Below are 14,241 nucleotides of genomic sequence, written 5' to 3'. Positions count from 1 at the left end.
TCAATTTGGACATGACCTAATGGTTTGGTCAATTGCTAATTGATCGGATGATGAAACCCTCACGATTGAGACTTGGTTGTCCTCGTTCAGTTTGGATACCAATAGCTTTCGATCCTGAATTTAGTCCACAAACTCAAAGTGTAATACCTTTTACTTATTTTCATTTGCTTCCCAAACCAGTAGGTTTTTTTGAATTAGTTACTGGACAAAATTTGGACAAAAAAATCATTTCGAATTTTTATTCGACCTGATAAAAATGGATGTGTGTGTGTGTGTTAAGGGGGCCAACAATCAATCAGTCATTTTATTTCATTCAGAAATCAAAACTATTGAATGGTAAATTAGCTGTGCTGCCTAAATCATCAGCATCCGTACTAGTATTAGAATTCGATACAGTCATCATATGGCTTGAAGTTGACACCGTTGTTGTACTATTTGAAGAAAGATGAGGAGACGGCGATGAATGATGCGTTGGCCAGCAATTGTCCAATGTTGACGATGATACAGCAAATGCATCATGTAGATTGTGCGTTGGTAATGGTGGTGATGTTATCCGATGTAATCGGTTATAATGATTACTACCATTTTTGTTATTATTCGAACCGGATGGTGATATATTACCGCATAATGGTGAAGATATTTGCGAATGATTCAATGGTGGCGTAACTGTTGAACCGGATGCTGTTGCTGCTAGTGCCTGTGGGGCTGATATTGAATTGGGTGAACAACTGGAAAAACATCGATTTACTAGTTCCAAATCGCTTGTTGTTGTCGCTGTTGTCGATGGTGATGATGATGATGAAGATGATGAATGAAAACCGTTCAATGGATTGAGACCAATACTAGCTCCATTACTATTACCAGTAAAAGATGACAATGATGTCAATTTGGATGAGTTGAGAAACAATTTAGTCTTCAAGTCATGGTTTTCTTTTTCGTAATCTATACACATCACTATATTATTAAAATGATCAAAGATTTACAGAATTAGCAACAAATCAAATGAATTGTGATACCGAAACGCTTACATTGTTGTTTATGTATCTGACGTTTAGCCTCTTCAAGTGTCGAAAATATTTCGGCGCGTATGACTTTTTCCAATTTCAATGATGCTTCTAACTGGGCATTTTGTTCCTGTATGATGATCAATGTTGATGATAATATATCCTCATTGTTCTTGTATTTATCGAGCAACTGTTTATGAAAATAAAATGATTATTACAATTTATAATCAAATGAAATGAAAAAAATCTTACCAATTTCTTCATTCTAAGTTGTTCATCTTTCGACAATAATTCCTTTCGTAGGTTGGCCAATTCTATTTCGAAATCCCGTTGCCTATTACGACAATTATCCGAACAACCCATAGTTGATGAACGTGTATTAGCGGCAACCGCTGTAGCCATTGCTATTTGTCGTGCTGCATTTTCCTCTGCTTGTTTGGCTTTCTTTTCCGAAGCTGCCTGAATTTCAATTGATTGTTTTGATCGTCGTTTCTCCTCATCCAATTGTTTTTCCAATTTTTGTATGGTTTGTCTATCCTGTTGTTTAGTTTGATGATAATTTTGTAGTTTTTTCTGTAAATGTTCAATATCTTGCTGATAGTTGGTAATAGAATTTCGAAAAATTTTCTCTTCATTACAAAATGTTTCCATCTGTTTTCTTAGGTCGGATTCACATTGACGTATTGTTTGTAGATCAGATTTTAATCGAAGATTATCCTGTTCCATTTTCCATATATGATCATCTTTTGCTTTGATTAATTCCAGTGTTTGACTTAGATTAGAATCTACTGCGGACATTGCTGCTGCATTCGTATTGTCGCCAATTACAGGTCCACTATTTCGATGATGATGACTATTTGATTTACTTCGTTTTCCATTCATTGCCTGTATCTTATTTGAATCTTTGGACGTTGATTTTAACAGATTTGAATCACTGGGTGAATCCACATTCATACGTTTCAACGAAATGGACATACTATCAGCAAGGTCTGGATTGAATTCATTTAGTCGTCCATTTGATATCGGTTGCGATTGATCACTACATGTCTGAATCTTAGCCGACTCATTCAAGGATCCATTAGAATTGTCATCATTCGAATCATCACTTTTTGATTCAGGAGATTTTGAACGAGAATTATGCATATGATGATTCTTGATTGATTTATCCTGATCACTTGTAACGATCGATCGTTTAAGAACATCATTCGATCCATTCATAGATAAATGATGATGATTACCATTGGCAATGGCACAATCGGATGATTTCATCATCTTGATTTTATTATGATTAGCCATTGATGATTGATGTTTAAAGATCATCGAAAATCGTTTATATAATACTTGTGGTGATAATGAACATAGGATGTATAGGATAGCCATTCGATAGAAATGCAATATACGGCTAATCGCATGCAATAATTGTCTTCCAATCATCAAGAATAAGCCATTGATATTGTTGGCCCAAGATTTTGATTGTTGTAGCCATCTACGATAAAAGAGTCGATATGGTTCATTACCATTACTATTGTTTCGACGATTAGTCGCTAATGATGGTTTATTATTAATGCTGCTCCCGTTGTTTGTATGAGCAAATGAGATCGAATTATTCGCCATTATCATCGTTCGTAATAAAGATGATGTCGAAATGTTGGTTCCACCGCCATCATGGATACCGTTTTGTATCGACATTTGCATTGCTCTGTTCACATTTGATTGTTGTTCTTGATCATGATTATGACTTAATGTTGAGGCAATGATCGGCGTCATTGAATCGGTGGTGTTGATCGTGGTCGTTTGAAGAGTTGCATCAATATTATAGGGAGTTGTCGTCGTTTGTGGCGATATTGATGGTGGGGGTTCGATTGCCTGCTTCAATAGTGAATAATAGAAATCATTCTCTTTGGCAACGATACGTTTCTTATGTAAACGTAGACGATAATGTACGTAGGATTTACATTCGATACCGAATGTCAGTATTGGATAGCCAACACTAGGAACAAATAAAAAACAAGACAATGAAAGATAAGTTTTTTTTATAAGGGATATAATTAATATAATAAAATAAAATGAAAATATTCATCATTTACCCATGTGCGGCGAATGGACGACAAATCTCAAATTGAAATGGCACATTTTTCATTTCTTTTAACCTTACGAATGTTTCAATCATGATCAATGTAAACCAAATGATTATAGTGAACAATGTTAGGCCACGTTCCGAATACCAGCATGTAAATTGTAGCCATACATATGTGCTTGAAGCAAAAAATAGCCATTGTAATGGCATTATATAATAGCAACACATATCGATCGTAATCGTTATGAATACATAGGAAAATAGATATGACTATTTTGAATTTTGGTTGATGGGTGCATGGATATTCATATTGGATTCATTATTTTTTTTCGTTGGATTAGTCAATGGCAACATACAATCAGACAAATAAACAGAGGACCAATTCATCAATATTCATTCATTTATTATCAATTCATCACTTACCATGCCTTTATATCTAAATGTCTCACTTGAGTTTGAAAAGAATGCCCATAATGGATAAAGTAATTCGAAACGAAATTCAGATATAAAATCTAATATGATCACCAATAACCAGATGAATAGAAATTTAAAATTGATGATTACATTCAATGGGCTATATTAGATGATAGAAAATGAAACATTTATTCAAAAAAAAAAACATCATCATCATCATCATTCTTTATAATTCGATTTGTTACCTGTAGCCATCATTCAATTTGCTGCGTTTAGCAGCACGTCTCAATTTGCCCGCCGTATTGCCTGATTCAACATTTCTTCTCTTCATTACAGGATGTTTTTACGAACATAAGCTGGTTATCGATCTATATTCAATTCAAAGTTCAAAATATATATATATTTTTTAAATATATAATAATGACGAAATAAAAAGCGGGAAATTCACAATCACAATGATAATGATGATATATTATAATAATAATGATGATAATAATTTGCACACAAATCAATCAATTCTAATCATTCAAATCGATTTTTTTTTTGCCCCGAAATGATGATGAATTTATCAAACAAACAAAAATGAAAAGAAAAAACACAAGAAATGCATTCGATTGGAAAAAAAAATTCGATAAAAATTCTTTTGTTATTGTTGTATGTATGTTTGTGTGTATGTGTGTTTATGTTGATACAACATTGAAACATGCTAAAAAAAAAATCATACACATTGAGACACATTAGGGTCTATCGAGCCTATGGCTCCCACATAACATCAGCATCAGCAACAACAACAACAAAAACAACAAAAAAAATATATATTAAAAGCACATCCCAAAACATCAAAAAAAAAAATATATAGAGTGAATTGTAATATATTTGCGACGACTCAATGTGCATATGTCGTGGCGAATAGTTTTTGGTCTGGTCTTGTTGGTTGTTTGATCGATTTTTTTTTTGTTGTTGTTGTTGGCTGACTTCGTTGTATATATATACGCATAAAAAAAAATTGTTGTTCTCTTTCCACAATGCTACTACCTTGTATAGAGCAATCATCATCATCATCATTAAGATTACTACTACTACTACTATTTTTCTTAGTTATTTTTGTTGTTGTTGTTGTTGAGTTTTTCTTTCGTTTTTCATTGCATTGCTTCTATTTTTTTTTGTTGTTGTTATAAGGAGTTATTGTTGCATTATCAAATCATAGATGGCAGCATTGTTGATTTCGAATTTCACCGTATACAACAATTTTGGATTTTCAAAATGAAAAACAAAACAAAAAGATTTATTAATTGTTGGATAACTATGAGGTTTTTTTTTTATTTAAAATATTTCAATTTTTTTCGTTGTTGTTGTTGTTGTTGTTGTTGTTGTTGAAATTTAATTTATAAAATTAATTATTACATGAAAAATAACAGAACAAAGTGAAAGAAAAAAAAACAACGACAACAACAAAAACAACAACAACAACAACAACAATATGATGTGAAATGAAATAAGAATTATATAACGAAACAATACAATAGATAAAGACAAAGAAATGAAACAAAAATGGAAACAACAAAAAAAAATTATTCATTCAAGATTCGAGGCGTTTAATGGCTTAGGGATGTTAATGTTTGTTTTGTTTGTTTTTTTCTTTTTTTTTCTTTTTTGTTTTGTTTGTATTAAGGGTACATTCTGATAATGATGATAATGATGATGATGAGTAAATTTATTAATTGATTGCATTGGTTTCATTGATTGATTGATTGAATAATTGATACTATTTTTTCCATGGACCATATTCTCTCCACAATTCATAATTAATTTCTGGCATTGTGGCACAAAGTATTTTTGGATTCGTTTCTGATGGACGAAATTGTGGATTCATTTGTACGGCTTGTATATCGGTTGTTTTGCACATTAAATTTGCCAATGATGATGTTTGTCGAATATTGTTCAATTGATCTGATTTAGATTTAAAAAAAAAAATTGTTTATGAAAATTTGTTTTTCATTGATGAAAAAAAATAATAAAAAATGTTGAAATCACGACATACCAATATTGAAGCTGCCTGCTTCGCCACCATGTTCGAAATAAAAACGATCACCAAATTTCCAATGATGGAATTGAATACCATTCAAACAACCAAATGTTGGTCCTAAAATCGAACCAAATGCTTTGTTTTCAGAAAGACCGCCAATAAAAAGATCAATGTCACGGAAATCACTATTTATATGAAAATTCTGATCAGTAAAAAAAAAATCTTATTTTTATGTTCAACTTACGCATATATAGCTTGTAATTCTTTAATACGACGTTCCGTTATGAATCGAGTTAAATCTTGCCAGCTCTTAATTTGATAGCCAGTACAATATTCAAGGAAATAAACATATGCAGGAACACCATGTTCACGGCCACGATTAGTATTGATGGCTGGTAAATCAACAATCAATGGATTTCGTGGATTGAAGAAAAGGAAATTTTTTACATCACTAACAACAAATTGATCGACAGTATTATCCGGTTCTTCAACAAGACCTCGTAGAATACCGTTTGCATTACCAGCCCATATGTCGGACATTTCAAAGAATTTATTTCTCAACAAAAATGAATATGATGGTGTTTGTTTGTTGATCACATTGAATACAGAGAATACTTGTGAATGACCCATACGAAGACTTGCAACAGCCACTGATTGTATGGTGGATGGATCTATTGTAGGATCATATTTACTATAACCATCCTGTAGAATTTCCAAATCAAAATATTTCATCAATTTTTCACCCAAAATCGATGGCATATATTCACCAAAATGAATTTTTTGTGTTTCAGCAATCAAAAGTCGTCTGAAAGAAATAGATTTTTAAAAATTAAATGTTATCTAAACACTTATATTATGATTATCGTACCTGGCTTCTTGGAAAAGAATTTCATCATCCCAATGTGGATTAACAATAGCTAATGCTTTGGCATGCATATTGTGACGACGACGTAACATAATGTGAATAGAATTAATACCCGGTTGTTGATTACCACGAATACCATCACCAGTATGGTAACATGTTAATTGTGGATTACTCAATGGTTCATTACATGGTGTAAGATCTAATGTATCTTGTTCTTTTGGCAATCGTCTTACAGGCAATGTATCGTTACCCATCAAATCCAATGAGCCACGCATAAGACCTGAATGAATTCAAACAAAACAAAAAAAATTAAGCTAAAACTAATGACAATTTAATATATGAACATTACCCATTTGAAATTTTCTCAATGTAAGCGAATCATCAATAAGATTACCACCATAGAGATTGGATAGATCCAATACCTGTGTGGCCACATTCAATTGATCACGTGGACCTTTATATGAAAAAATAAATGATTTAATTAATGAATGAATTTTCAAATAACTTATACATACCAAGACTACATGTGTTACAGGCAATAGATCTTACAGTGTTAATACATTGTTGATTATTAAAAGAAGCTGTTGCTTCATCTTGTGGAAAATTTGTAATTGGAACACATTCAGGATGAACGGTTGCATTTGGTATTAAACAACAATTGATTGCTAAACCAAGATTTTGTATTGTACGGAAATTATCATGTACCATGAATTGACCCCATGCCATATTCATACCGGATAGATTAGGATCCGGTACAAGAATATCTGGTAGTAAAAATTGTGTAATCAAACGTGGACTTGGTAATGGTGCGCCAGTAATTGAAACACGTGGTTGATTAATACCATCAGAATAATCTGGTGGCAATAATCGTCGATGACAATGAAATGATGAACCCCAATTTGGGAATGCCAAATTGTTACATCGGCCATTCATTAAACGATATTTATAATTAGGATCACAATGTATATCATTGGATTCTGATTTATCAATATTACAATATTCTTGATTTAGATTTGTATTTTTCGGTATTCTTATTGTTGGCAATATGGCTGCTGTATTGTATTTGTTGATACATTTCCTATACCAAAAAATGATGGGCAAAGAATTAAAAAAAAAGATGATTTAATAAAACAATTTTCAGAAAAAGATTTTGCAATAAATAAATATAAATAAAACATTTGTTCACTTTTGAAAATTTTCATTTCAATCATCATCAGATATGTATATATAGAAATGAAAAGAATAAAAACAGATGTATAATTCAAAAATTGAACAATTGAATGGCATTGAATCCTGAATATTTTCATTTTTCTCATGTCGAATCAATACATCAACAACAACAACAACAACAACAACAACAAGAAAAATTGAAGGCTCAAATTGGATCGAATTGGAACAAACAAAAAGAAAAAAAAACAGAAATAAAATGCCCAGTAGCTAATTCGTCAATAGTTGATTGTGTTCATTCACAAACAATTGTTTTCGTTGCTCTTGTTATTGACCATGGATGGATGTTAGATTTGTGATTTTATTATCAATGGTCAAATGCTTACACACACTCACACACACACACGATTAACAAATTTAGATTTTTCAAAAAAAAAAAAATTCAATGATTCAATTCGTTATACACATATATAATATAAATAAAAACATCAACAATCAAACGATAATGATATACATTATAAGAATTTTTTTTCTATTCAATTGTAATAGACAAAATGAATACAATTTTTTGTTTTCTTCAGATAATTTAGAGCAAGCATCAAATGGCCAAGCACCTTAACGATGTATATCAACAGAAGTAGTAGTAGCAGGTAGTGTGTGTGCATCTAGTGATGAAATCCATTCATCGATTATTTATTTATTTTTTTTTTGCATTCACAATTTGATGGTGATGATAATTGCATTTTTCACAAACTTTTTTTTTAGTATTGATGGAAACCGCCCAAATATATTTTTTTTTGTTTTTTTGTTTTTTTTTGGACAAAGTTACACAGGATGTAAATATTTGACATTGAATTTTAATTTATTATTAACATTTTCAATGAATAGCAAAAAAAAAATGAAAAAATGTATCGCCTATTGATCTAGAATTACAGTGAATTGTAGAAATTGTAACTATATTTACATTGAATTTTAATTTGAAATGTAAATGAAATTCTCATTTTGCATTCAAATGGACTAAATATCAATGAAAAGAAAGATTGATTCGTCTTGCAGGCCCATGTGTTATAGTTTTTGACTAAAAATAATTCAATTTTTTTTTGTTTCCTTGAAACAATTGACAAGATGAAAATATCTCGGATACATAATCCCACGCACACACACACACACACAAGATGTACGACATTTTTTTTGAATTATTATCCATAAGTCAATCATGATGTGATGTTTATAATCAAAATGAACGAAAAAATTGAATAAATTTTTTACATTTTAGATTAAAATATGCATTCAAGATTTATGAAATTAGATTTTTTCATCATCATCATCATCAAAATCACAAAAACTCTCTCAGCAGGAGAATAATCATGTCTTGTTCCATAAGGACTTATTATATCATCATAAATGGATCGTGAAATAAAGATGAAATTTTGCTGAAATAATGATGGAAAAAAATTTTGGTAGTTTGAAAAAGTATCAAAATTTCAAGTTTTTATTTCCGATCATTTGAAATCAATGATTTTATCTATTGAATAATGGAAATAATTAATTTTTTTTCCCATATGAAATCAATAAATGAATGAATCAAGGTAGTTAAGCCCAAGATAACCTCCAAACAAATAAACAAACAAACAAATTTTTTTGTTGATAAATTGTGGCTATCACTTGTTTTCAATCACAATCAATTGATCAACCAATCAATCAATCAATCATTCAATTAATGGTCAGAATGTGAAATTCGAATGAGATCAAGAACATTTACATTTCATATGGAAAAAACAAAATATGAACAAATGAAAATATAGCCAAAAATTGCAACAGACAAAAACAAGACAGCTGCAATGGTTGATTCATATGAAACGAATTCTCTTTCTCTCTCTCTCTCTCTCTCTCCCTCTATGTATTTATCAATGTATTATTGATTAGTGATAGCCAATAAGTCAAAAATAAAACGTTTCGTCACGGAACATTTCCAGGCCATATAATAATAAATAATGATAATATAATTGCCACGCAAACATCCGTTTCTGAAAAAAAATATTCATATAAAAATATTAGATATGAGAAACAAAACAAAAAAAATCCGATCAATAGTCAATAATAAATATATTAGTCAGCTTATTATTATGATTATCAACAACAGACAATTGAGATCGATTATCGATTTGATTGATTGAATTGTACACTGTTTTTGTTGTTGTTGTCGTTGTTGTTATTGTTGACATCGAATATCCAGTATCCAGTATCCTCGTCGTGAAATGAATTGATACGAATTGTTATTTTGCATAATAGTAGTATATCATTATCATAATGGTCAATCAATCAAACAAAAAAAATTTAAAAAACGGAATTTTTTTTCATGAGAGAGAGAGAGAGAGGGAGAGAAAGTGAACGAAAAAAGATCCGATTTTGTGCATTACATTTTTTTCTGTTTGTTTCAATCATAGGTAATTGTTATTATTATTATTATTATCATCATCATATGTGTTGAGTATTCGTACAATTTTTTCTTGTTCTTTCCGGGTTACACTGTGTGTGTTTGTAAGATAATTTTCCTGGATAATAGCTGAAAAGAACAACAACAATAACAATAATAACAACAACAACAACAACAAGAACAACAACAACAACAACAACGAGACAAGACGGTTGTCATTTATTTCTTTTCTATGAATACAATCCGTTGATCATTTTCATCTTGCACCACAAACACACAAACATTTCGCATTCATTATAATCATTTATTCATTCTTTTTTTTCTGATGATGATGATGACCAACACACACACACACACACACACACACAAAAAACAATCGATAATTTTAAGTTTTTTTTTCTGTTTTGTTTTATTTATTTATTTATTTTTTTTCACCACTCTAATTACGATTGAATGATGATGATGATGATGATCAAATTGATGCCTGGATATTATTTGTGTATGTGTGTGTATAATGGATACAGTATTGAAAATAAAACAAAAACATCAAATCTCAATTATTTCTCACTGTTGTTGTTGTTGTTGTTGATGATACTGACCAAAACGATTATATTATAATATCTTAATCACAAATCTAGTGTTTGTGTTATTGTCGTTGTTTTCATCATCCGAACGAATTAAATGGTAATCTTTTCCCGTATATATTTGTGTGTGTGTTTGTGTCATATAGTTGTTATATAATTTTTTTCAACGATTACTATGGATTTCATTTCATTTCATTTCGTTTCTTCTTTTACAGAGTTATGGCCCTATTTGAAACGGTTTTTTTTTCACACAATTAGAGAAAAAAAAATGTCAGAATGCATTTGAAGTAATAATAATTTTTTTTTCAAGTTTATGTTAGCCATGTTGTTGTTGTTGTTGTTGTTGTTATTGCTCTGAACAACAATTTGATGATTAGAATTTTTTCAATTTTCTACAGTTAGCAACTAGAGATTTTCTTATATAGTGAACAAATGAATGAATGAATGAAAAATCATCAAAATGGTTAGAATCAAAGTAAGAAAAAAAACGAAACTCTTTAGTTTTTGTATGAGTGTGTTTGCTTTAAAAGTGTGAAAAATTGTTGTCTACTTTTCTCACTTTTTTTCCCGAATTGATCAAATTCAAATGATAAATCAATCAAAATGAATCAAATCCTCTTACATGATTGAAATGATCAAATGATTCAAACTGTTCAAATGATCAAATGATGATAAACACATTTTTGTTTTATATAAACATGTTAATCGATGGCCATCAAAAAATTGGAAATCACATTCGAATTCTAATAATGAAAATGATCATCATCATCGAAATGGAAAAGATTGTAAAAATTTCATTTTCTTCTCCAATGTGCAAAAAAAAAAGATTTTTGTTTTGTTTTGTTTTTTTTTGCATCCTTTGAATTATTGAATCATCGTTGAAATTCAAATGAAAATCTCATCAAACAATTTGTCATTGAATTGATTTCTTAATCAAATTTGTTCAAGAAAAAAAAAATACTCAAATGATTTCATTGAATTCATCGACCTCATCAATTGGAATTTATGATGAATTTTGGCTTTTACTGACATTGCATAAAATGAATTAAATAATGATAATTTTAATCTGAAATGTAATGAAATTCATTTTTCAGATCAAAACTTTCACTATTTTTTTCTGCGACATTTATTTGAGAAAAAAAAATTGTGGAATTTAAATCACTTACTTGCTAGTTAAATATTGTGTAATAAATTCATTGAAACGTGCTTGAAGTAATGCACCAAAAATGTATGCACTAAAATTAAGACCACGTGGATCGATGGCCAAATATTGTTGATTAGCATTCTCATATAATTGAATCTGTTGTGATGCAAATGAAATTGCTTCGTTGATATCATCTTCAGTGATTGATGAACCATCATGTATAGTATGGCCATTTGGACATAATGCACCGATTGTCATATCATTTGCTAAATAACGGCTATAAATACGTGCTAATTCTGGTGAATATTCACGTTTGGCATTATAACGACCAACCGATATACCGGATACAAGTGGTGTACTGAGGTCCATTTTGGCCGGAAATGCACTTGTATAGACTAAATGTTCAGCATTTGCTGGCATATGGCTAATATGTGATGTATGAGCGGAAAAACCGTAAACCATGGCAATAATGAATGTTGTGGCGATTACTGCCAATCGTATGAATGGATTATTGGCTGCCATTTTTAAATTTAATCAAACAAACAATCAATCAAGTACAAATTTCAAGAAAAATTGTCACAACAAAAAAAAATAATTCATGAAACTAAGCACAAATAATGCTTACAATAAGCATCTGTGCAAACGGAACCAAACACAGGCACAAACAAACAAAAAAACACCGTTTTTGCCACAGTTTTGTATACATAAACTTTTACGTAGTAAATTACAAAATTCTTGAATTGAATAGATGAAGAAAAAAAAAATTTTTTTGTCAACAAAAATCAAAGAAAACAATTTTCTTAGTTAAACATGTCTTTTATATTAGTGAATTCACTCTTGTTAGAAAAATTCTATCATCACCATCATAATCATTTAAATCACGATAGATTTGAATTGTTTTCTAGGATTCGAATTGAATTTTTTTCCAAAAGAGAGAGAGAGTGAGTGAGAGAGGAAGAAAATGGAAAAAAAAGTAAAGCATCAAGAGCCAAGGAGATTGTCTTTCTCTTTTCCACTAACACTATTATACTACTAGGCTAGACTCTCTTTATTTTTTTATTTTTTTTTCATCATTATCATCATCTCAATTCCAAGTTCCAGTTATATACATATGAATGAGTCTTGTTTCCATTCCATTCCATTCAATTCAATTCAATTCAACTCGATTCGATTCGATTTAATGTCTCTTTTCTGTGAACATGTTCATTTTCTATTTCAATTTATTTTTTCGTTTTCGTTTTCCCTTTTTTTTCTGATTTTTTTTTTAATATTATTTCATTCTCTATTTCGTTTCTAAATTTCCTACATTATTATCGTATGAAAATATTGTACCACTGTACACACACACACACACCCCTTGAAGTACACCTGAATTATTATCATTGGTCAAGTCAAGGTGTATATAAATATGCATCCGATTGAAAAAAAATAATCGGAATTGGTCAAAAAAAAAATATGAATCATTGAATGAAATGAATTTGTTTTGTTTTTCTGTTTTTTGGCCATTCAAGGTGATTTGAAAATTTGAATATTTTGTTTTGCACTGATTGTTGTTGTTGTTGTTGTTGTTGCTGTTGCTGTTTTTTGTTTGTATAATAATTTAGACTTTTGAATTATTTGTAACAAAAAATCCAAAAATGATTTTTTGATTGATCAAAAATTGTCTTGATTTACATTTTTTTTTTTTTTTTTTTTTGACAAGTTTGTACGTCAATGTTTTTTTTTTCATTCATGGATAATTTATTCACACACACACACACACACACACACGAAACACACACGCACACGTACATTGAATTTGATCTGATTGACAACAAACTAAATATATATATGAAAATAGCTTGTCAAATTCAAATTAGATCAATTATTTTCATTGGAATTTTTTTTTTGCTGCTGCTCTATATTCATTCAATCTTTGAATCATATATGAACAGGAATCTCAGAAAAAAAATTCTTTATGTGTTTTTGCAGTAAAAATGAGTATAGAATGAACATAATAAGATTAGTCATTTTAAATTACATTAATCTTGAGATGAAACAAAACAAACAAACGAAAAAAAAAACGTAAAACGATATTAATTCGAATGATTTGACTACTCCCGTAACAACAACAACAACAACCAGCACAAAAACTTAATGATTAATCCTGATAAAGATAGAAAAAAAAGTGAAAATCCATTTCATTTATAGTATTATCGATATGAAAATGATGAATATAAGATATGCGTGGGCGGGTTTCTCTGTCTGTCTCTTTGCATTATTATATTTGTGTGTATGTGTGTGTGTCTCGGTAATTCTTTACTGTTTGTTTATATATAATACCTGTCTTTCTGTATTTTTGGCTTGCCGGATTAATCGCATTATGAAAATGAAAATCTCGACATATTTTTTTGGATCGACCCATATTAACAAACACACACACACACACAAGCAGGAGCAAATAGTAGCCATTTATATTATCCAGGAAAAATTATTTGAATTCGGTTTTTTCGATGATGATGGTCGTTACAAAAAAAACCAAAA

At 30.0% G+C, this 14,241-nt stretch overlaps 2 protein-coding genes across 2 annotated transcripts; both read right to left on the bottom strand.

Annotated features, from left to right (window-relative positions):
* Nucleotides 1-211: 211 nt before the first annotated feature.
* LOC124499736 (macoilin-1) lies at nucleotides 212-4,290 on the bottom strand. The gene is made up of 6 exons (XM_047063689.2): nucleotides 3,741-4,290; nucleotides 3,505-3,655; nucleotides 3,092-3,351; nucleotides 1,257-2,994; nucleotides 1,029-1,194; nucleotides 212-954 (listed from the first exon to the last, which is right to left on the bottom strand). Exons 1-6 carry the CDS (start codon nucleotides 3,824-3,826, stop codon nucleotides 314-316), a joined length of 3,042 nt encoding a protein of 1,013 aa, XP_046919645.2. The 5' UTR covers nucleotides 3,827-4,290; the 3' UTR covers nucleotides 212-313.
* A 489-nt stretch (nucleotides 4,291-4,779) lies between these two features.
* On the bottom strand, nucleotides 4,780-12,659 carry LOC124499737 (salivary peroxidase/catechol oxidase). Its single transcript, XM_047063690.2, has 7 exons — nucleotides 11,741-12,659; nucleotides 6,902-7,464; nucleotides 6,736-6,840; nucleotides 6,390-6,666; nucleotides 5,766-6,326; nucleotides 5,537-5,706; nucleotides 4,780-5,445 (listed from the first exon to the last, which is right to left on the bottom strand). Exons 1-7 carry the CDS (start codon nucleotides 12,238-12,240, stop codon nucleotides 5,261-5,263), a joined length of 2,361 nt encoding a protein of 786 aa, XP_046919646.1. The 5' UTR covers nucleotides 12,241-12,659; the 3' UTR covers nucleotides 4,780-5,260.
* Nucleotides 12,660-14,241: the final 1,582 nt, after the last annotated feature.

The sequence above is a fragment of the Dermatophagoides farinae genome, chromosome 5, assembly GCF_024713945.1.
Source record: "Dermatophagoides farinae isolate YC_2012a chromosome 5, ASM2471394v1, whole genome shotgun sequence".
Taxonomy (NCBI): Eukaryota; Metazoa; Arthropoda; class Arachnida; order Sarcoptiformes; family Pyroglyphidae; genus Dermatophagoides; species Dermatophagoides farinae.
This window is presented reverse-complemented; position numbering and strand designations above follow the sequence as displayed.

Excerpts from the sequence above, each read along its gene's own strand:
- LOC124499736 (XM_047063689.2), bottom strand. The coding sequence starts at position 3,826 with ATGAAGAGAAGAAATGTTGAATCAGGCAATACGGCGGGCAAATTGAGA. Across the intron at positions 2,995-3,091 it reads CGTCCATTCGCCGCACATGG|TGTTGGCTATCCAATACTGA; the intron begins GTAAATGATGAA and ends ATTTGTTCCTAG. Across the intron at positions 955-1,028 it reads TCAGATACATAAACAACAAT|TGATGTGTATAGATTACGAA; the intron begins GTAAGCGTTTCG and ends TTAATAATATAG.
- LOC124499737 (XM_047063690.2), bottom strand. The coding sequence starts at position 12,240 with ATGGCAGCCAATAATCCATTCATACGATTGGCAGTAATCGCCACAACA. Across the intron at positions 7,465-11,740 it reads ACACAATATTTAACTAGCAA|GAAATGTATCAACAAATACA; the intron begins GTAAGTGATTTA and ends TTTTTGGTATAG. Across the intron at positions 6,667-6,735 it reads ATTGAGAAAATTTCAAATGG|GTCTTATGCGTGGCTCATTG; the intron begins GTAATGTTCATA and ends GAATTCATTCAG.